This window comes from Eublepharis macularius, chromosome 5 (assembly GCF_028583425.1).
Source record: "Eublepharis macularius isolate TG4126 chromosome 5, MPM_Emac_v1.0, whole genome shotgun sequence".
Classification (NCBI taxonomy): domain Eukaryota; kingdom Metazoa; phylum Chordata; class Lepidosauria; order Squamata; family Eublepharidae; genus Eublepharis; species Eublepharis macularius.
Window position 1 is genome coordinate 19,514,678 of NC_072794.1, and position 24,365 is coordinate 19,539,042.

Genomic DNA, 24,365 nt, shown 5'->3' on the forward strand with positions numbered 1-24,365 from the left:
TTCTGGTTTAAATAGTGGAATTGCTCAAATGAATTCCAGAATGGAACCATGCCCAGCTTGCTGCACCGCCCTCCCCATTACTAATGTACACAAATGAGATGGTAAAACACTGTAAAAAAGCAATCAATGTTAACGTACATGCAGTTTTTAATTGGTGCATACATCCACTCCTGTGCATTGGTAAAACAACACACACAGAAGAATCTTGTAAAAAATATATGGGTTGGATCCCTCAGGTTAGTTCCATGATCAGTAGTGCTTTCCTTTGGCACAAGGGCCCAGTACCACCACTACTGGAATGGATATGCGGGGATCCAACCTTAGATGTCCAATCACTTCAAGGAGGACAAGATTGCAAGGGAGTCGTGGGGACCTCTATGTGTCAGCAACATAGTGGGAATATTGCAGATGAACAGTATTTTGTCTATACATAATTCAGAAATAACGGTTCCTCCTGCATTGGCTCCCATTTGCAGGTAGTAGTAGTAGTAGTAGTAATATTTGATTTATATACCACCCTTCAAGAACACTTAATGCCAACTTAGAGTGGTTTACAAAGTATGCTACTATTATCCCCACAACAACAATCACCCTGTGAGGTGGGTGGGGCTGAGAGAGCTCCTAGAAGCTGTGACTGACCCAAGGTCACCCAGCTGGCTTCAAGTGGAGGAGTGAGGAATCAAACCTGGCTCTCCAGATTAGAGTCCTGCCTCTCCTAACCACTACACCAAAATCCAGGGAGAATAGGGTTGCCAGTTCTGGCTTGGGGAATTCCTGGAGGCAGATCATGGGAAGGGTGGAGTTTGGGGAGAGAGACAAAGCTCAGCAGGATTATAATGACAGTGTCTGCCTTCTGAAGCTGCTATTTCCTCTAAAGGAACTGATCTCTGGAGATCAGTTGTATTTCCTGGACAAGGCCCTACCTGGAGGTTGGTATCCCAAAAAATAAGGAGAATTTCAGAAGTTTCCCTCATCCTACCCAAGCCTAGATTTTCCTGCTCAACTCCAGCCAAGGTCTGGCACATCGATGAGCAAGAGCGCAGTGGAAAACCAACACAACACCGTTCCAAAGTGAGGCCCATGCGCCCTTCAAGTCGTGAGCTTTGCAGATCTTCGTTGATCCCGCACAAACAGACACAGCCAACGCTCTTTCGAGAGACGGAGTTCTCTCTTATTAATAAGATTTCAGGGGAATTGGGAATGTCAACAAAGCTTGGGATGAAAGCGCCTGCTCTTGTGCGCTGTTCAAATGCACGGCAAATTAGAGCTAATGCAAGATGAGTGGGACGGGAGCGCACTGGGATTTCTCTGCTGCATCGAGCAGCTCCTCAGAGGCCCCCTGGAGGTGTGGCGGAGGAGCATTTAAAGCGACGTGAAATGCATTTATGAGAAAGTGCTACATAATTACTAATGGTGCTAATTAATATCACAGCCCAGCAGCTAAAAGGCCGGCTGAGTTTGATGGGTGAGGAGAGAGGGGGACGAAGGAGTCCAGCCTTTTCTTCAACCCCGTTGCCTTCCAGAAGAAAGAGAAAAAGATCTGCCCACATACACACCATGGAAGGCAGTTTGTTGCTCTTTGACACGGGGCCTTTGGTGAACTGCATTACATTTCCCCACTGGATGCAATGACTGCGTATTAACAGGGAGTGGGAGGGTTTCTTTGGGGGGAGGGAATGCCTGGAGTGGGTGGGAGAATGCTTCTGAAAGCCTCCCCACCCAAATTTGCCCCTGGATTTTGAAGTCCTGAATGACCTCAGCTTAGTTTCCCAAGTACAGCCAATGCATTGGAAATGCCTTTGGATAGATATGCAGTGCAGACACATTTGGGGAACCAGGGAAAGGTTAAGGAGATTAGAGGCTTTTCAGTTTAGAGAAAAGACATTCAAGGGGGATACGACAGAGGCTTATAATATCATGTGTGGGGTAGAAAACCTGGGTAGAGAGAACTTTTTCTGCCTCACCCATAATACTAAAATGTTAAAAAGCTGATAGCCAGAAGTCTCAAGACAGACAAAAGGGAAAGGCTTCTTTGCTCAAAGAATAATTGGTTTGTGGCTAGGGTTCCCCAGTCTCTATACCCTACCTGTGGGAGGTGGGGGATCCAGGACCTACTTGTTGTAATTTCCTGGAGGGGCATGATGACATCACTTCGGGAAAGTGCTTCTATGCCCACATCTGGTGTGATGACGTCACTTCAGGAGTGATGTCATCGCGCCCCTCTGGAACATTCTTTCCCAGATTGCCTGCCAGTGGCAGGCGATTACTGGGGGGGGGGGGGGTTGCTGCCACTCAGCCAAGCAAACCCCCAGGACATTGCCATTGGTGGGCACCTGGTATGCCTATTTGTGGCGATTTCTGCCACTGGATATTTTGATGGCCACTATTTTTAATGGGGATCAAACATGTTTATCGAAGAGATGCCCGACAATGCCTTAGAAATCAGGGAACCAGGGCTGCCAGGTCCCCCGGTGGGGGTGGGGGATCCCCTGTTTCCACCCTCCACCACTACACACCTGACCGGTGGTGAGAAAAGGTGGGGGACAGGCCTCACGGGCACACTCCCAGCATGGTGTGATGTGAGATCATTGCACAGGCCCCGGGAGTGCTCCTGTGCTTCACACTGGGACGATTTGGACCACAAACAGGCTGAATTGGTTCCAAATCACCCCCCTGCGAAGTGCAGGACTGCTCCCAGTGCCTGCACAATGATATCAATGAGATCCAGTTTGGTGTAGTGGTTAAGAGCACAGGACTCTAATCTGGAGAGCCGGGTTTGATTCCCCATTCCTCCACTTGAAGCCAGCTGGGTGGCCTTGGGCTAGTCACAGTTCTCTGGAGCTCTCTCAGCCCCACCCACCTCACAGGGTGATTGTTGTGGGGATAATAATAACACACTTTGTAAACCACTCTGAGTGGGCATTAAGTTGTCCTGAAGGGCAGTATATAAATCGAATGTTGTTGTTATCACTCCCAGAAGTAACACCATCATGCCACGCAGGAAGCAGGGTGCATGAAGAAAGACGAAAGGTAAGTGCCAGGTCCCCCCTCCCACCAGAAGGGTAAAGGAACCTGGCAACCTTTGACGGTACCTCCATGTCCACAGCTAGCATGCCTCTGAATATTAATGAATATAACAACGGAAGGAGGTTTTGGCCTCTACACCCTGTTTGTTAATCCTCCTGGTGCAACTAGTTGGCCACAGCATGAAGGACGTTGCTGGACTACATGGAACACTAATTTAACCAAGCCGATCTGCTGTTATGTTCTCTGGATTTTTCCAGAACCAAATTGCCCAATACATACTTGAAAACAACCTCCCCTGCTTCCCCAAATTCATGACCCCACAAGTGAGAGCATTCTTTGCTGTTGGGCAGGGTATGTTTCTCAGCTTGCTCACAGCCTTCCCTTAAAGTCTTGGTTCTTCCCACATTCCAATAGATGATGTGTGAAATTACATTCTGAGAAACAAATGTAGACACACACCACCTTTTCATGCTCAGAGAAACAGATAAACACTCAATGCACTAATTAAGTTCTATTTTTAAGGGAAATGACTGGGGCTAAAAAATAAAAGCCAGCAGGCTGAGTTCCAAAAAGGGCAATCTTTGCATTTCTGGCAGGCGTTGTCCTATTAAAGACATATCTGACAGGTTAGTTTGAGTTTTTGAGTCAGGCGTTGAGCCTGTATCTTGGACATCGTTCTGCTCACCAGAACTTCTATGGCCTTTTTAAGTTGCCAAATTTTTCATCTCATTTAGGTGAGTCAATTCTTGACATAAACGTTATGATGTTTGCAAGCTCTGAGACTGTGGAAGGCAGCCAGCAGATGGAGCTAAATGGTAGGGAGTGGAGCCCAGCATTTGGGCATGGGTCTTGCTCTCTGTTTTCTATGAGCAAAGAAGCTCTCTTTTTTAGTACAAAGCAGCATTCAATTCCCCATCGGTTTTGCAAAGGCTATGGGGCAGAATTCCCAGTTCACATTTTTCAACCTATTAGAGTAGGATGTGAGTATCCTCCAGATGTGGCCTAGAGTTCTGCCAAAGTTACAACTAATAGGTCTGCTATCTTCCCATTGCGGGTGGGGAGATCCCCTGCCCCGGGCTCTAGTTTCTTGCTTCCACACATGTAGCCAGCAAGAGAAAAATAATGTTTAAAAAATGCCACCAGTGATATCTCTAGGAATTGCCAGAAAATCTGTGGTTTTACCACAGAGTTTCTAGCAGTTCCTAGAGAGGTATGACATCACTTTAAGGGTTTTCCTGAAAGTGATGTCATATCATTGCTGACAGCATCCCTTATGTCCCTACCTCCCAGACTCCTGCTGCTTGTCAGTCCGTGACAGGCAATCCTATTTCTAGACTACAGGAATCAGTTCCTCTGAAGAAAATGGCTGCTTTAGAGAGTGGACTCAATTGCATTGTACCCTGTTGTGGTCCCGCCCCTCTCCAAACCACACCATCACCACTCCCAAATTTCCTGGAATTTCCCAACCCAAAGTTCGCAATCCCAGATCTGAATGGGGGGCAGCAATTACAGGGCAATGCCAAGGTTGTTTTCCTTTGTAGATACTTTCTATCCTGGTTTTAAAATAAATTATTACTTTGAGGACAAGAAAGCTACCAACATCTGGATTGCGCACTGCATTTCCATATGGACTCTCTTATGCATAAAATTGTGGGGGTGGGCAGCCAGTTAAAAAAATACGAAAAGGATAGCCGTATAGTTTTAAGCAGTCAAGGAATTGTTTCCATCTGCATACATTTGCATGTATAAAATAAAACTTCACTGCAAAGCACTATTTCATAACAGAGGGTGCAGGCACACATCTCATTAGGCATAACTGTGGAAGAGACATTTCTCCTATACAAGGGATATTCACCTTTTCGTAGATGGCACTCGTAATTCTTTTGTAATTCAAATATTTGTACTTAAAATAGTTAACTTCCTTTTAAAAAAGAAAGACAGAGATCTCCTGCATAATTAAGCAGTGAGGGGGACACTTTTTGAACAGATCTAAAGATTCAATTGAATGTGAAATCTGTCCATGAGATTAAACACTCGTCATCCTAAACTTTATAGAAGAGGACAGAATGCCCTCAGTATGAGCAGGCAGGACTTTGCACAACCTGGAATGTAGGATGATAAGTTGTGGGCAGAATTCTGCTCCTCCCTACAGTATAGACCAAAGAGCTGAGCAGAAAAACCAGCCCTGGGCATGTGGATCTCTGCCACCAAAGCTTGCGCCTCGAACCTTGTCCTCATTTTTCAAGTGCCGCAAGACAGCAATTTCAGCTCAACTCCCAGGAGGCTTCTGAAATTCTCTTTGTCCAAACTTCTCTCCAGACTCTGGAGTGGAAAATTACATGGATAATGTTGATGATGTTGATGATAATGATTGTGGTGATGATAATAATAATGACAACTGCACTTATATACCACTCTTCTAGACAGATTAGTGCCCCACTCAGAGTGATGAACAAAGCGAGTGTTCTTATTATCCCCACAATACAGCTGGGGAGCTGCCCAAAGCATTTGGTGTTTTGTTCCTCTACGTCTGAATTTTGTACAAAGCAGTGCACCAGCTGGCTACAAGTCCAGTCCTTGTTCATTTTTGGCCTTTCCCCTCCTCCGCAGTACAGATTCACCCGTGCACTCTGCAAACAAACAGCCTTGCGGTGTGCATATGTTCAGTTCTATTGAGATTTGGTACATACAAGCGCATCAATAAAATATTGGTTGACAAAAACCCCACTTCAATTCCACCTTTTATGTAGCCCAATCCCGATGACTGCTTTGTTGTTCTCCCTCAATGCACTTCTGCATCGGGTAAAACACCATACCGAAAAGAATCTTGACGCAATCATACATATGACCCCCTCTTTTGTGGTTGTCTTTTCTTTGGCAGTGTTCTATCCATGCACTAGTGCACACCCGTCAGGCACAGAGAGAAAGCACAATGCAAATTAACTTAAGGAACTCAAAGGTGCAGCAAACCGCACAAAATCCAATCTTGGGGACTCGTCAGCAACATTTCCATTGTTAAAACCAGAATGAAAAGAAGAGCAGAATGCTGGAGCAAGAGAAGGAACAGCAGTGGAGAGGGCAGAAAAGCAACCTGCCCCTCTCCGGGAGTCAGATTTTCACCAAAACCCCTTCGGTGCAGATTTTTACAGTGCTTCCCCACCCCCACAACACACACAAGTGAAGAATCACAGAAAGAGAGAGACGATTCGTTCTTCTCCAACACAAAGCATTGCCCATTTCAAAAAGTGCATCCAAACTCTGAGGCGAGGGTGCTTAGAGAAAGCATGCAGGGGTGGGGGGGAGAGGAGAGAACAGTCCCGAAAAACTAAAACAAGAACAGCGAGTCCCAAGCGAGTCTGACTCCAAGCAATGGGAGAAGAGGAATTTAGGATTGCTGCTTTGTTCAAACCAGATGCTGCTCCTCGCCCATCTGGGGCCAACAGACCCTCCCCCCCCCACCAATAACCCAATTCAGAACAGAGTCTTCCTGGCCCAGAGAGAGGGAAGCCAGAACCTTGCAAAGTTTGGCTTGGAAGAACCTCAGCCAAGCATGGACCAAGGGTCATCATGAAGCATGGGGATGGGGGATGGGGCAAGGGGAGTCAACATTTGTGAGAAAAGCACAACAGGGTTAATTTTCTGATTATTATTATTATTGCTAATATTTACTTACTTACTTCATTTATACCCCACCTTTCTCCCCAATGGGGACCCAAGGAGGTTTACAGAATTCTCCTCTCCTCCATTTTATCCTCAGTCTTATCCTCCATTTTATTCTCCATTTTACCTCAGTCTTGTGAGGTGTTTTATCGTCTATTTTATCCTCAGTCTTATCCTCCATTTTATCCTCCATTTTACCTCAGTCTTGTGAGGTGTCTTATCCTCCATTTTACCTCAGTCTTGTGAGGTGTTTTATCCTCCATTTTACCTCAGTCTTGTGAGGTGAGTTAGACTGAGTGTGTGCGACTGACCCAAGGTCACCTAGTAAATTTCCAAGGCAGGATAGGGATTCGAACCTAGATCTCTCAGATCCTAGTCTGATAATCTAATCACTATACCACACTGGCTCTCACACTACTTAGCCTGTCTGGGAAAAGCTCTTGGTTGCCCGAGACTGTGGAGAGCTGCGGCCAATCTGAACTAAATGGCAGACTCTGCTTAAGGTGACTTCAAGCCAGCTTGGTATAGTGGTGAGTGTTGGAATAGGATGTAGAAGGTTTGAATCCCTGCTCTGTCATGGATAACCTTTGCTAATCACACACACTCAGCCTAGCGTATCTCACAGGGTTGCTGTGAGGATAAAGGGAGAATGCTGGAAGCCATTTTGGGTCCTCATTGGGGAGAAAGGCAGGGCATCAACAAAGTAAGTAAAATTAAAAGTAAATAAATGCTCCAGTGCAAAACCTACAGTGATGCTTCTCTTGCAAGCACCTGCTTTGCCTGCAAAAGGACAAGGCTCAGTCGTTGGCGTCACCAAAGGTCTCAAGTTGCATGAGGACATGAAACCGAGTCAGGTCTTCCTTCCTTCTAACTGAGTATTGCAACTTGGGACCAAGCTAGAAGTGATGAATTACACCTGAATGGCAAGTGAACAGACTCACATGTATCCCTCCCTGTTCACTTGCACTCCACTTGCACTCCACTCGATCGAGTGGAGTGCAAGTGAACAGGGAGGGATACATGTGAGTCTGTTCACTTGCCATTCAGGTGTAATCCATCACTTCTAGCTTGGCCTTTGGAATATCTCTCTCCAGGCAGAAGAAAGGGCTTTCCAGCACCCCAAATCCTTTGACTGGAAATGGTGGAATTGATCCCAGAACCTCGAAAGCAACTAACGCTGATCTCTCCAGCTAACAGCAAAAGAGCAGAGATTTAGAGTCCCCGCCCCCAATAAAAAAGGAAGTAGACCTATACCAACTCAAAGCATCCAACCCAAGATTCTGACTGGCTCTCCAGGGAAGTGGAGAAAGGTCATTCCCATGCTATCCAAGATCTTTGAACTGGAGCTTGGACCTGGGATCTTTTGTTTGGAAAGCTGGGGCTCTTGAGTCATATTCACACAGGTTTTTCTGTCTAGTCAAACTGTCAGTGGTTCTGCAGGGTCACAGGTTGACCATATTGCACTGGACGGGCCCACAGTCTGGAGGAAATATAGACAAATTCCTATGTTCTGCAACTTACGTCTCCCAAGCCCAATGTGGCTCAGTGTTGAACGAAACATGGCGCTTGGAAAACAAAACAGTTCAGGTATATTGGAGGGGTGGGTAGGATGCTTGAATAACCAGTACGCAAAGGGAATGGCAGGCAAAGATTTTGATGGAACTAAAAGTCTTAACAGAAGAGGCTTAACAGAAAGGGAAATGACAGAAATGAAGAAATGCCAGGAGTCCAAGTGTGAACCATGCAGAGATTTATGCCCGTGTACAGAAACAATCATGCAGGGAGCTCCCTTGCTAAGGTTGCCAATTCTGAGTTGGGGAATTCCTGGAGGTTTGGGGGTGGAGCCTAAGAGGATGGGGTTTAAAGGGAGAGGGACAGACAGTGGGCACAAGGCCATCTGCCAAAGCAGCCGTTTTCTCCAGGGGACCTGATCTCTTTCATCTGGAGATAAGTTGCAATTCCGGGAAGAATTCCAGGTCCCTCCTGGGAGTTGGAAAACCTAATTAGGTCTTATTCAGGGACCTGATGTGCTCCACTTCTTAGTAAAGGACGATGAGTTATTATTAATGAAAATGTCCTGTATTAGCAATGTTCAGCAGTGTTTATTTTCTGTTCTGCTTATATTGGGCCTTAGCATACATTGCCTTTTTCCCCTCCTCTGAATGTTGGCATTGTTTGGCTCTTTCATTGTAAAAGGTTGCTGAGCTTTGCTCCATACCCTCCCCTTGCTCTTTGGTTCTCTCCTGCAGACTGCATTCCAGCCCTCTCTCCAGAGTAGGGGCGCCAATTCTCAGCTTCAGCCTGTATGACATCTAGACCCTTTTTACATTATTTAAAGATGATCTGCATTCTGCTTTTGCAAGAGATCCGCTGGCCAGATGGTACCGGATCTCTTGCAACCCTTTCATGGTTTGCTTACTGGGACTTGGCCTCGGGTCATTTTTCCTTGGTTGCTACCTGGTTTCTTGGAGGACAGGTGTAACCTGAAGCCTCTGCCAGAAGCAGATAGTTTGGGATACAGGTAACTGGAAATACCCCTTGAGGAGGGTTTTAGCAACACTCAGCTTTGTTCTAAGAGGAGACCTGCAGAATCAGATCAACAACGCATCTAATTTAGGAGATGCCTTAAAAAGCCTTCAAGTAGGAACATGGAGCCCAAAGTCTCCCCCTGTCGGGCACTCAGATAGACTGCCTCTTGATAAGGAGGTTCTATTTAGCCCTCAAAATGAATAGTCATCAACGGTTCTCTCCTCAGCCTCCGACACTCATCTGAGTCAACCTAATATGCCACATTTGCCATCTTAAAATCTTTGCTCTTTTATTTATCTAACAATTCTTGCTTTGAACGAGGCCCCTCCAACCCCAAGAATAGTTCTGTGATGCTTCTTGGACATTAAAGCATGCACACACACACACACACACTCACAGAATCACAAAGGGTACTGTCACACTTAGGTTGTATCCTCTGCAGGTGTGAAGCCAGGAAAAGGCTAAAGCATTTGCATAATAATAATAACATTCGATTTATATTCCGCCCTTCAGGACAACTTAATGCCCATTCAGAGCGGTTTACAAAGTATGTCATTATTATCCCCATAACAATCATCCTGTGAGATGGGTGGCTTCAAGCGGAGGAGTGGGGAATCAAACCCGGTTCTCCAGATTAGAGTCCCATGTTCTTAACTACTACAACAAACTGGCTTTTCAGTTGCGGGGAGGAATTATGGGGGACAGATATTACAGAAGTTTATAAAAATTATACCTGGAGTGAAGAAAAAGAAAAAGAAAGAAAGAAAGAAAGAAAGAAAGAAAGAAAGAAAGAAAGAAAGAAAGAAAGAAAGAAAGAAAGAAAGAAAGAAAGAAAGAAAGAAAGAAAGAAAGAAAGAAAGAAAATGTTTCTCCTCCCATAGCAATAGAACTAAGAATCTCCCAGTTAAATTCAGGGGCTGTAGATTTAAGTCAGACCAAAGGAATTCCTCCCCCATATTATTCATGATTAACTTATGAAACTCACTGCAATTGGATGTATCTATGGCTACTGGCAGATGACTTTACACAGGTGCTGGCCAAATTCATGGTAGAGGAAGAGAGATCTATCCATGGCTATTAGCTAAATGGAATCTCCATGTTCAAAGGCAATCTACCTCTGAGTACCAGGTGCTTGGGGGCAGTTGGAAAAGCCCTCTTTCCTACTTCTGAGATTCTGTAGGGAGGCACCGAGCTGGCCACATCTAGAGACAGAATGCTGGGCTCGATAAGTTCACCTTGGTCTGATCCAGCAAGGCCTAATCGGAGGTTCTCAGGCTAAACCTCTGCTCTGGAAGTTTATTTTGTCTGTGGTTGAACAGGACGCAAACTCCAGCATTGCAAGAGATTCTGGCATTTCAGCATCAGAGCATGCCGTGCCTATTGGCACCACAAAATACATCCTGCTCCAAGCAAATGGTGCATTCTGGCAAAGAGAGAGGTGGGAAAGGGAATTGTTCTAATACCCTGGCTGAGAGCGAGCGAGTGAGTGAGCAAGCAAGAGAGTTCTCCTGAGTCACTCTATCTACTTGGTTCCCTTCATCCACCCATGGGGTAGATGAGGTTGCCCAGCAACCACACTCACACACACACATACAAACCTCTCCCCGGGCCCCTTCATGCTAATAATGCAGCACAAAAAGAATTCCAAGGAGGTAACTCTCGTGGCACATTAAAGACTGATTTCCTGTGGACGGGAAGCAAAGCAGTTCGTTTCTGAGCCATGAACCCAGTTCTAGTCCCCGTTGTCAGTTACATATTATGGGCTGGATAGATCCCACAGATTCAGCCCGCTAACAGTCCTTCCTTCGGTGCCACAGCTGGTGGAACGTATCGGTGTGGTCCAATCCAGAACAGAGCTATGGGAAACAGGGGTGCCGTGGGAGTCAAATGACATGGCGGGGTTTCAGTACATTGAGGATATTTCACTGCCGAGCCAAAAGGTACATATTCTCTTCAAATGTACATATTCTCTTCTCTTTGAGACATATTTGCATGACAGTAATTTGGTGACTGTATTATTATATGAATAATACTGTTAGTTGTGCTAATTTAACCTTGGAAAAGGTATCGAAAGGAGCAGCACAGATGATCAAGGGGGTCAGACACCTTTCCCTGAGAGGAGGAGCTAAGGAGTTTGGGAATGTTTAGGTTAGAGAAAGGCAACTGGGGGTGGGGAGGGGGGCCTGAGAGGGGGTGATACAATTATGCTTGGGGTGGAGAAAAGGAGAAGAGAGATTTTATTCCCAGAATACTACAACACAGGCTCACCACTTTAGATTGATTGACAGGGGATGCAGGTCAGTAATGGCAGAAAAACATTGGGCATATTCTAGCCAGGGAGCATTGGGCATATTCCGGCTGCCAGGAAGCATTGGGCAAATTCAAGCCAGGGAGCATTGGGCATATTCTAGCCAGGGAACATTGGGCATATTCTGGCTGCCAGGGAGCATTGGGCATATTCTATCCAGGGAGCACTGGGCATATTCTGGCTGCCAGGGAGCATTGGGCATATTCTATCCAGGGAGCACTGGGCATATTCTGGCTGCCAGGGAGCATTGGGCATATTCTATCCAGGGAGCACTGGGCATATTCTGGCTGCCAGGGAGCATTGGGCATATTCTAGACAGGGGGCATTGGGCATATTCCAGCTAGTGCAATGCTGTGCCCCTCCTGAGCTGGCAAAGCTCTAACAGATACCTTAGAATCTTCTGCAAAGTAACAGGGGTCCGTGGCAGAGAAGACACTTTGGAAAACTCCCTTCCAATTACTAGAAGGGCCTATTGAACGGCATGAGTTAAATAGTACTTTCATGTTCAACGCCAACGTTCCTGAAGAAGGTAGCAGGCAATTTGTTTTGGCAGGGAAAACAGAGGGAAGGAAGAGGTGGAGGTGGGCTCTGCTTCTTCATTGGATTCTCCAGAAGGGGAGTGGTGCCTGTGTGGGGGAGTGCAAAGAAGATGGAGGCTTCGATGGAGAGAAACAGGGAGGAAGGGAGGGCTGGTGTGAGGGAGGGATGCCAGGTACAAGGGGAATTGAATGGACAGGGTGAGAGATGTATAGCTCGAGAGAAGGAGGCATGGACCAAGGGGTGACTAGCTGGGATGAAGGATGGATGGATAGAGGACGGAGACAGCAAGTGAGGGATAGAAGCAGGGATAGAGGGAGGGAGGGAGGGAAGGCTGGATTAAAGGTGTGAGGGAGGGAGGAATAGATGGAAGGAGGCAGGAAGCAAGGGAAGGCTGGATGGATGGTGTGAGGGAGGGATGTACAGAGGGAGGGAGGGAAGGCTGGATTAAAGGTGTGAGGGAGGGAGGAATAGATGGAAGGAGGCAGGAAGCAAGGGAAGGCTGGAGGGAGGGAGGGAAGGAGGGAAGGCTCGATTAAAGGTGTGAGGGAGGGAGGGATAGATAGAAGGAGAATGGGCAGAGGTAAGGAAGCAAGGAACAAGGAAGGGATGGATAGGTTGAAGAAAGGAGGGAGGGAGGGAAGAATGGAGGGAGACAGTGGGTGAGGGGATACTGGATAGACAGTATGAGGGATGGAAAGAGAGAGGGGGGAGGGGGGATGATTGGATGAAAAAAGGTTCCTTCCAAACCTTTGATGCTCTGGGATCATTTCCAAGGTTCATGACGATCCCCTCAGCTCTTCCCTGCCCAGCTGCCCCGCCAACTGCAGCTAATCTTAAATTCTAAGCAAGGCTCAGCCTCCGTGCAATGGTTGCATCTACCCGACTTCTACCAAGGGGAACTCACAGTTTATCCCTACGAGCAGCAGAGCAGTTAGAGAGGAGGGAAAAACAACAGCACATTAATGAGCAGTACAGGCCCGGCAGTAACACGACAAATGACGACGAAGCGATCCGCGACTGACGGCACGCACACACACAAAAAAAAGATGGACGGCAATTGGCTGGCGCAGTTTAGCCCCCCTCCTCTGTCTGGTGGAGCTGAGGGAGAAACCCAGACCCCTTGGAGTGGGCGAGATGTCAATGTGACATGGCAGGGGGAAGTGTGAGCCAATTGCAACGTAACCAACGGCCAAGCTACAAGTGATGAATTACGCTTGAATGGCAAGTGAACAGACTCACGTGTATTCCTCCCTGTTCACTTGCGCTCCACTTGCACTCCACTCGATCGCGTAATTCATCACTTGTAGCTTGGCCCCAAATGCATCCAAGAGATAAGAATCCATATTTGCCTGCTGAATTTGGTCTGTTTGGAAGTGGCTGTTGTAGAGACCTTCCCCATTCCCACCACTGGCAAAGGTTCTAATTCATGGTATCCAGGGGTCATTTCGTAGAAAAAGAGCTGGAAGAACTCATTAGCAGAACTCATTAGCATATGCCATGCCCCTTGACATCACCGGAAGTGTGTCATTAGCATAATTGATTTGCATATGCCACACCCCCTGACATCACCTATCCTGGCTGTTTTGGACCCAATCCTGGCCATTCAGGGCTGAAATTGGGCCCAAAATGGCAAAAAGGGGCTGAAAATGGCTGAAAGGGGGCCCCAAATGGTCAGGATCGAGCCACTGTTGAGCGGGAGAGTGATCTACCACCCATCAGAGGACCAATCCGGGCCATTTTGGCTCCAATCCAGTCCGAAACTGGCCCAAAATAGCTGAGAGTCAGGTGGGCGGGGCCACCTGTCATGTGACCTCTTTGGCAAACTACCGGAACTGCGTTCCTGCGCGTTCCCCCTCGAAATGAGCCCTGATGGTATCAACCGCTTAGAGGTATAATTTAATGCCAGCCATAGACTGTCCTAGAACAAGATTCCCAATTGTCCTGTCAAGCCAGAAGATATCTATTCCCTTTAGGATCACTCTGGAGCGAAAAGGGGTAATCAGAACGACCAAGGCGGGGATGAAACACCATCCCTGGGAGGAGAGGCGGCAGATTCTGGGGGTTTATAGTTTAGAGAAAAGAAGGCTAAAGGGGAGGCATGATAGAGGTTTATAAAATGATGCATTGGGTGGAGAACTTTATTCTCCATTAGAAGTTGGGGATATCCAATGAAGTTAATTCAGGACAGCTGAAACGGAAATCCTTCCTTCGTGTAATCCATCCTTAGCTTATGGAACTCACTGCCACAAGATGTGGAAATGGCCATGTCTCTAAAAGGGGATTGCACACATCCATGGAGGAAGACCAGTCAGTCAGTGGCAGGTAAACTATGCTTAAGGGGAGCCAGTGTGGTGTAGTGGTTAAGAGCGGCAGGACTCTAATCTGGAGAACTGGGTTTGATTCCCCACTGCTTGAAGCCAGTTTGAGCTGGGTCAGTCACAGCTCTTTCAGAGTTCTCTCAGGCCCACCCACCTCACAGGGTGATGGTTGTGAGGATAATAATAACACACTTTGTAAACTGCTCTGAGTGGGCATTCAGTTCTCCAGAAGAAGTATATTATTATTATTATTATTATTATTATTATTATTATTATTATTATTATTATTATTATTATTATTAAGGATCATCTGCTAAGGCCACGCTCTGTGTGCTTCCACCGGGAGAAGAAGGGACTAAATCTTTGTGGTTGTGGAGCCAGACTGTGGAATGCCCTTGGCTAAACATATCTGACAATCTCCCACTGTACTGATCTTTTGGTATCCCTTACAAATGTTTTCATTTATGCTGGCATTTGGTAGCTTGTCACTCCTTCCAAGCTGTTAAGGGATCTTCCTTGCTACCCAAGATCATTTTTTAACAGGAAATGTCAGAGATTGAACCAGGGAACCTGTGTGCAAAGCTGGTGCTCTGTTACTGAACTATGGCTAAAAGCAAAGGAGCAGAGCCGAAGATTTCTTTTTCTCATATGCATATGAAGTTTCCCTATTCTAAGTCAGACCAGTGGTCCATCTAAGCTGGTAATGCCTACAGCCGCAGTTCTCCAAGGCACACACACTTTGGAGCCATGGGCGGCCGGACAAAATTGGCCGTGCCAAATTTTCTGCTGGTTTTATCTGTTAAATGCAGTTGGTAGTGCAGTGAACGACTTCCTATATTGACGACCACAGCAGAATTCATTGGACTAGGAAGACAAAGGCATTTTTCCTTTTTTTTTTTTTTTTAAATCGATCAATAGGAAATGCTTGTCCAACACTGCAAAAACAAAGTAAAAAAAAATAGCATGTGGTAAATACTTATATTCCCTATTTGGACATAGTTTTTCGCTGAGGGCTCCTTTGAAAAGCACAGGAAAGAAAACCAAGCTTCTCCCTGTTAACAAACCTATACAATAGGATCACCAACCTTCAGGTGGGCCCAGGTGGTCTCCCCAAATTACAATGAATTTTCAGGGTGCAGGGATCAGTTCCCCTGGAGGAAAATCCACTTCAGAAGGTGGACTTTCTGGTATACCACAGCTTCTAGGTGAAATTCCTCCTCAAATTCTCCTCACCGCAGGCACCATCCGAATCTCCAAGAATTTCTCAGGACAGAGTTTGCAGTGCCGGTGGAATGGGGAGATACTGGAACACCGCCACAGGAGGAAACGTGGGTGGATTGTCTCCTTGGCTCTGCCTAGTTTGGATCTCTCTTCCCAGAAAGGAAGGCAGAAAGGAAGTAGACATACAGTAGAATCTAGAATCAAGACTACTCTGGAGAAGGTTTTGGTGTCTCTGTTAATTACCCAGGTTCAGTCTGGCCTGATCTTGTCAAATCTTGAAAGCTGAGCAGGGATGGAAGTTGAGGCAGGTGACGGCAAACCACCTCTATTTGGCTCTTGCACCAGAGCCGGATCGACGGAGGGCAGGGGGGTAGTCTGCCCCCGGCACCATCAAAGAGGGGGTGCTGGGCGCAGCTGCCAGCTCCTGGGAGCGCACGGGCGGCTGAGCAGAGGGCAGTGGGAGCCCACCCGTGCCATTCGCCTGCCGTGAGAGCAGGGGGCATGCGGCAAGCCTGCCGCCCCGTCAGTGTGCCACCCATGTGGCAAGCCAGCTGCCCCCTCAACAGGGCAGCAACAAAACACAATTTCCCGTGCAATAACCCATAAGACCCATAAAAGGGGTCATGAGGCAGCAATAAGAGAGCTTCGTCAAAAAGAGACCCTTTGGATTTATAAACTGAATAGTCTCATACCTAATGGTTTGAATATAGCTAATGACTTTACCTGTTTTTTGGGCTAGTGACCCTCAGATTGTGGATCACTTTAAGAAAGGATAGTATACTAATTGGGCGTGGAAGGGCTGTTGTAGATAAGATGATTATGAGATAATGGATTGCAAATGGTGAAAATTGGAAAACTGATGACTAATATGGAGTGGTAGCTGCATGAAACTTTGAGTGAGTACATGTGATATTGATTGTATATGCAATATTTATTGCTGTATTGTAAATGTAAATTATTGTAAGATGGTGTGTAATATGTGTTATTGCATGTTTTTCCAGCAACTGTGTTCTTTGAGAAAGAGTTTGGAAACAGATACAATGGTGATCTGGACCTTCCGTTAGAATAATGATGTCACAGAATTATCAATGTACACCTAAAGAATACACGCAAAGGTCTACTTGTAATCTGTGAACTACACAGTTTATTGGAACCAAATCTTGGACTATACCCAACTCCAGTTGGAATATAAGGCGAGCTTGTATGAAATAATTAATGTGTACATGGTGCTAGGAAGCATTTGCACTTTAATACCTGTTGCAATATTAATAGAGCACTTGAAGCACTGGACACTTTATGTATGGACTTTGGAGCATATATGACGCCTGCAAAATAATTTTTCCTAGAACTGGTTACATGTGGTATAGTTCTGTTAAATTATGCAATTACTGTAAATAAAATAGGGAGACATTGTTATTGCACGGGAAATTGTGTTTTGTTGCTGCCATACTTACCGTGTTGCTCCATATTTTGTGCTAATCCCTCAACAGGGCAGGCAAATGGCATGGGGGGACCTCCCAGCCACCTGCGCTGTCGCTTCCAGCTCCGCAGTGCACTGGGGCAGCTGGCTTGCCACGTGGGGCGGCATGCTCTGCAGTGTGTGATGACATCACGGAAGTGACGTCATCACGCAGCGCCGGAAGCACGCACACAGTGCGCACGCAAGGCTGGACTTGGGTTGCCCTGGGCGCCGGCAACCCTATATCCGGCCCTGTCTTGCACTGAAAATCTTTCACACACATTAATACCCTCCTCTATATGCACCAAGCACTTTTACGTACACACAAACCAATCTTTTTACTTCAGGAATGTGGTGCTAGGGGGCAGTTTTGTGTAGTGGTTACGAGCAACAGGACTATAATCTGGAGAGCCAGGTTTGATTCCCCACTCATCCTCTTGAAGCCAGCTGGGTGACCTTGAGTCAGTCACAGCTTCTAGGAGCTCTCTCAGCCCCTCCCACCTCACAGGATGATTGTCGTGAGAGCAATAATAACACATTTTGTAAACCGCTCTGAGTGGGCGTTAAGTTGTCCTGAAAGGCAGTATATAAATCGAATGATGTTGTTATTATTATTAATAATAATCTATGTCATTGTCCTCTCAGTTTTATTAGTTAGTTAGTTAGTTAGTTAGTTAGTTAGTTAGTTAGTTAGTTAGTTAGTTAGTTAGTTAGTTAGTTAGTTAGTTAGTTAGTTAGTTAGTTAGTTAGTTAGTTTTTTCAGTCCACCTTTCTCGCTGAGTCTGAAGGCAGGTTTAGCTCTGCCCCCACCCCCAAAGAGGTAATAGTGACTTTGGGGGATAATTTTGGCTGGTGAAACAGGAGATTCTAATCACAGCATTAGTCTGACTGCAACTAGGGTCCTATCTTTCTCTTTCCTCTAAGGGTCTCTCTAGACATGCAGGTTTTAAAAGAATTGGGTCGGGGGATCCCAGAGCCAACTCGAGTTCTGCAATAAAGGACAGCCCAGATGACCTCAGAAAGCTACCTGGGGAGGGGGGGAGGAAGGGCTCCCCCAATCCTTTTTCCAAAATAGCAATCAGGGGGGTATCTGTTTTTGCTGATCCATGTGGAGTATGTGGAGCAGAATAAAAACAGGGAAATACCCCCCCACACACACTGGTCCTTTTTTGACATGGGGAAATGGCTTGGGGGGAAGGCAGGAGCTCTTCCTCCCCCCACGGTGGCATTCTGAGGCCATTCGGGCTCCCCTTTATTTTTTAACAGCCATGCCCAACAGTCGCTGAGTGGCTGCACAGAACCTGAGTTGGGTCTGGGGAACCAGGACCCAGCTCTTTAAAAACGTGCATGTTGAGAAAGACCCTAAAAGCTTAGTTCTCATTGAAGGGGCCAGCTTGTGTCTAAGCTGCATCACTTTAAAATGTAGGCAAGGTAGGTTAATGGAACCCTTTCCCACCAAGAAAATAAAAGATCCCCTCAACACGGAAAACTAATCTCTCAGGGAAAATCTTCTGTGTAATGTGCTCAGTTTCTATGCGCAGGGAATCTTGAGTGTATGAAGCAACCTAATTCTTTCCACATCAGGTTAATACTGCAGACCACTGTTAGAACCAACCCAGCCAAACAAAGATCAGTCGGGGGGGGGGGGGGGGAAGCAGCTACTTCCCTTGGCTTAGTTGGTGTGAAGGGGCTGAGTTTCTCTTCAGCTTCCCCAGAGGTGTGGAAGGAGCCAAAGATTGTCGCGCGCTTCCGACTAGGGAACAGGAGAAACCAGTCCTACCTTTCGCAGACGCGAACCGTCCAGGCAGCGATAATCCAGGAGGAAATGCTGAAGACCAGCAGCACGGTGCCGGGGCAAATGGTCATAAGGGTCTTCATAACAAAGCGGGTGTTGAAGTTGATCTTGTTGAGGGCGCCGATGCTGCGGGAAGAGGCGTCCGTAAACAGTTTGCTGTGCAGGAGCATGACGCGGCCGATCAGGTAGAGCCGCAGGAACATGGGGATGGAGAGGATGATGTCCACATCGGTGTTGGCCTCCGAGGTGGCATAGGTGAAGGCCAGGCGGGTGGTCCAGGTGAAGAAGTACTGGCCTGGGATGGGATGGATGGCACAGACAATCAGCTCCAGGGCGATGAAGAAGATCCGTTCGTAGGTCATCGCTATCCTCCAGTCGTCAGCACCGTTATCCACCATGAACAACTGCAGAAAGAAGACAGAAGTGTATTGCTGAAGGCTTTCATGGCTGGAGAACGATGGTTGTTGTGGATTTTCTGGGCTGTATAGCCGTGGTCTGGGCATTGTAGTCCCTGACGTTTCGCCAGCAACTGCTGGCGAAACGTCAGGAACTACAATGCCAAGACCACGGCTATACAGCCCAGAAAATCCACAACAACCAAGACAGAAGTGGATTCAAGCCACATGTGGAGGGTGGGGGGTAGTGCAACAGCTCTCATCTAGGGATGAGTAGATCTCTCCCATTCCACTCCTCCGGTCTCCTGGCATTCAATAGGCCCTGTGTCCCACCCTTCCTTAATTCCAGTTAAACTTGGAGAATTCCTAAAATGAATTCCAGAAAAAAAGAGCAAGTATAGTTTGAAGTTCTATCTCTTTGTATCTTTCCTCTGGTCTGTAGTAATCAGGGCTTTTTTTCTGGGAAAAGAGGTGGTGGAACTCAGTGGGTTGCTAGCACAGGGGGCAACTCTTGGCGGGAGGTGGTGTCCCTGGTACCACATGTGCGCGCCCAAAGTGCATGCATGCTCCCAGGTCCAATGATGTCACTTTGGGTCAGCTGGAACAGGGGGGGGGGGTTAAAAGTTTAAATCACCATAGGTGAAAATGGTCACATGGCTGGTGGCCCTGCCCCCAATCTCCAGACAGAGGGGAGTTTTGATTGCCCTCTGCGCCACTCCAGTGGCACAGAGAGCAATCTAAACTCCCCTCTGTCTGGAGATCAGGGGGCGGGGCCACCAGCCATGTGACCATTTTCAAGAGGTTCCAGAACTCCGTTCCACTGCGTTCCAGCTGAAAAAAAGCCCTGGTAGTAATGTGAATTATGTTTTACACCATGTATCAATGAGCAAAATGTATGTTATTCCCCCCCCCCCCCGACTATTTGGTTCAGGAATATTGGAGTTTTAAAAAAAAACCACTATGAAACAGTGCACAGAAGCTTCTGTGTATTAAATCATCTTTCAATGCGAGAAAGATGCACATTCGTTTAAATTTAATCTGTTAACCAGTTACATCAATGGCAAGGCAGGCAATTCAAATGGACAAAAAAAATCCTTTAAATCTCGGATAAATACATCAATATGAGAGTAGAGGTATGAAAAACGGGCACAGTTGGGAAAAGATTTCATGATGTGCAAGGTTTATCTGGCGGGCAATAAATAAATAAACACAAATAAATAAATCTGCATTTCCTCACGTGCGTCATAGGGCGGTGGGGGTTCGTGCACAGAGAACGGTCTGTGCGGCTGGCCCTTCGAGCTTCGTTTTCATTCCACCTTATCCTGTCTGGCCGTGAAGGCCGGAACAAGGTTAAAGACCTCCTGGTCTCCTTGACTTGAGAAGCAAAGAGAATCACTCATTCATTCAAAGTACACCTGTTCCTCTTGAAAATGGCCGCCGGGGCCGGCAGCCCACAGTCGGCTTTCTCGGCATTCAGCCGCAGCCTGTAATGATGGTTTAATGGGAATGCTCTCCGTGCTGTTTAGCCCCCCACCAAGCCGGCACCAGATGCCTGCGAGGCTTCGCAAATGGGCCCCTTGGCCTGGTGTCCACTGCCGGGATGGCTCTTGCAGCAGCTGTGGTCGCTCAGCTGAGAAATGGCTGCAGGCTCCAGTAGGCCCGCGGTCATGGCGGCCCCATCTGCCATTCTCCCTTTTCCCTACCAGCATCTTTAACAAAATAACAGAACCCAAAAGAAGCCCTTTTAACTGGAGATACAAGAGTCTGAAGCCAGGCTACTTGCTAAAACTGCCTGGATCCAGCAACCGGGTTCTAGGGTTCCCTTCCACACTTGCACAGATGTCTCTGTCTGGCTTTGGCTCTCTAGCCACTTTCACCTGCCCCTGCGGCTTCCTGTCAGTTACTTGAGGAGCTGAGGCTGGAGGTAGATCAGCCCCTCTGGCTATGCTAAAAAGAAGGAACAAACCTGCATTGTGAGATATTTCATAACTCCCCTTGTGGGAGTGAGCCCTGTGGCACAGAGTGGTAAGCTGCCGCACTGCAGCCCAAGCTCTGCTCATGACCTGAGTTCGATCCTGGCGGAAGCCAGGTTCAGACAGCCAGCTCAAGGTTGACTCAGCCTTCCACCCTTCCAAGGTTGGTAAAATGAGTACCCAGTTTCCTGGGGGTAAAGAGTAGATGACTGGGGAAGGCAATGGCAAACCACCCCATAAAAAGTCTGCCAAGAAAGCATCGTGATGCGACATCCCCCAATGGGTCAGTAATGACTCAGTGCTTGCACAGGGGACTACCTTTACCTTTACCCCTTGTGGGAATCTTCAGTTTTGCTGGCCCAGATAACTCTCTGATTTTTGGCCTCACTGCTTGTCTCTCTATTTTGTGAAGGACTGGACACAACTCCAAAGAATTTCTCCTCACTAAGTGCGGTGTAGCGGTTACAGTACCTGACTAGGATCTGGAAGACCCAGGTTTGAATCCCTGCTGTGAAATAGAAGCTCGCTGGGGGCCAAGCTACAACTGATGAATGACATTTGAATGACAAGTGAACAGACTCACGTGTTCCTCCCTGTTCACTTGTGCTCCACATAGTGATTGAGTGGAGCACAAGTGGAGCACGAGTGAACAGGGAAGAATACATGTGAGTCTGTTCACTTGCTGTTCAGGTGTCATTCGTCACTTGTAGCTTGGCCCTGGGTCACCTTGAGCCAGTCATTCGCTCTCAGCCTAACCTAGCTCATAGTATTGTTGCAAAGATAAAATGGAGGACAGAAGAATGACATAAGCCACTTTGGGGAGAAGGGGAGGGTATAAATGAAGTAAATACATACATAATTTTGTATCTAACCCCATCTCTGAGGAATATAGCATATATTATTTCTCCTCCTCTTTGTGAAGGGGGTTAGGCTGAGACAGAAAGTACAAGTGGCTCACATTTACACAGGGAGATTTCATGGCTTATTTAAATTCAGGTTTTCCCAATCCTGGTCTAGTTCTCTAACCATTATACCATGCTTTCATTCCCCCTCCTTTCACCCATTACAGCAGTCAGCCCTCCCTCCAATTCCGTCTGTTGGTTTGCTTTTAATGCTCTCCATCCATCCCTCCACAAACCTTAACTCATGAAGCTGTTCTTCTGGTTAGGGGGGGGTGGGGAATACGGCTTTGCATATGCTGAACATGTCCCAGGAGCGCTCCGTGTTCAGATTGCAAGGGAAGGCATCTCGGTTTCTGGTGTCTTTCCTGGAAATGATACACTAGTAGCAATCTAGTGTAAGGATACCCATAAGATTTGGGGCTAAAACATTGCGAGTTAGAGGACCATTTGGGGAATCTTCAGCTTCAGTTCATGTGCTTTACCACCATGCACAAGGCATGCTTTTCTTACTTGAACTGTGAGCACGCCCGCTCCAGCTGGCCTAGCAGAATAAGTGCTTCTGTCTGGCTCCTACAAATGCTCACCAAAGTTGCTCTGTAACAAAACTTGGATGCCCCAAAGGTATCCTTCTTATCCAGCCCCATCAGGCCGTTCCTTTCAAGGCACCCCTTTCTGTGGTCTCCAGTGAAATTTATGAGCCCCTTGCCAGTTTCACCCAACTGGAAGGGAACCAGTGGGCTTCAGAGGAACTGAGAGCTAAGCTACAAGAGAAGAATTACATGAAGAGGAGCATGTGAAGGGAGTCGCAATGTTAGCCAGGAAGCAGAGTTTTAAAAGAGATTGGAAGGCTTTGTCAATTTCCCCTCTCTACAGAGCCAGGGAGATCACTGCTCAGAAGGTTTGTGTATTTCTTCTTTGCCTCTTAAAAGGGGAAGTGAAACTGACAGAGCAAAAAGGAAATTAACAAACTCTCTGAACAGCTATCTCCCTGGCTCTGTAGAGAGGGGAAATTGACAAAGCCTTCCGATCTCTTTTTAAAACTCAGCCTCCTGGCTAACATAGCGACTCCCTTCACGTGCATGTCCTCATGTAATTCGTCTCTTGTAGCTTGGCTCAGATGCCTTCCCCCCACCTTGTCAGTTTTATGGAAGAGTCCAGGTGGAAGATAGGGAAAGGAAATTATACTAATGAAACTGAAAAGACTTTCAGAGGGAACTTTGATGTTGGGAAGAGAGGTTAAAAGGGGGGCAGGCTGAATCCCACCTGCACAAAACTCAAGGTGGGGAATGGTGAGCAGAAATCTAAAAACTGTACTGCAGAAACACCATGGGTTGGATCCAGACTAAATTTTCCAACAGCTGCCTGTCCCTTCCCGCTGCAGCCCCTCAATCTCTGCAAATTGCTGATCCTGGGAGGCAGGAAACGCTGAATAACTGTATGACAGGTTCTGCAGCAAGAAGGGGGAACAATTGCCCGTTTAGTCCGGATCCAACCCCGCAGCTAAACTACCGGCTTCATTCATGCCCATCCATCAACTTTCCATTGTCCAGAGGAGCCAGCCTTCCCCAATGGTTAAACTGCAGTCATTTCATCAGTAAGTTCTATTATCGGCTGCAAACAGTAATTAATAAGAGAAGAATGCTGCTGCAATATTGAGTATTGATTACTTTTAGCAATTTTTAAGACAGCAACTCTTCTTGTTCCTAAGCTGCTCTTTGTGAGCTTTTTCCAATGCTGAAAAAAATAACCAAACCAAAAAGTAAAGTATCCCATTAATTAGAAGAAATGTAGTCACACTATGTGTTTTGAGAACTCCGTTTCTGTCTTTCAATCCTGCACACCAAATGCAGGAGAAAACACTACAAAATGCACACTAGAAATCTGTCTGAGCTGAGTTGCAAAAGAATCACATTTTGTGGCATTTCCAATCACAAAGAGTGGCACATTTGAGCTCTCCCCATAAGTAAACACATCTGTGTGCACATACTTCCCTGCACACAGAAAGCTAGCAAGTCATCAAGAAAGCAGGGCTTCAACACCTCTCCTTGATTTGCTGGTTTCAGTCCCTTCCTCTTCCAACAGGGCCACATGCCCAGAAGGCAGCGAAGAGAGAACCTCTCACCTGGATCTCTCTGGCATGGTACATGAGGATAAGCCCCAAGAGGATCATGGTAGACAGACTGATAAGGCATTTCAGTGCAAATGAATAGGAAGATTCCTGAAAAGGAACAGAAAAGA

At 46.8% G+C, this 24,365-nt stretch overlaps 1 protein-coding gene across 1 annotated transcript in view; it reads right to left on the reverse strand.

Moving 5' to 3' along the window:
* Nucleotides 1-24,365, reverse strand: part of KCNN1 (potassium calcium-activated channel subfamily N member 1) — a 44,620-nt gene that overhangs the window by 17,768 nt on the left and 2,487 nt on the right. Inside the window, exons 2-3 of the mRNA XM_054980977.1 lie at nucleotides 24,250-24,345; nucleotides 18,843-19,261 (exon numbers count right to left, since the gene is read on the reverse strand). Coding sequence (XP_054836952.1) covers nucleotides 18,843-19,261; nucleotides 24,250-24,345 — 515 coding nt within the window. The remainder of the gene's footprint in view (nucleotides 1-18,842; nucleotides 19,262-24,249; nucleotides 24,346-24,365) is intronic.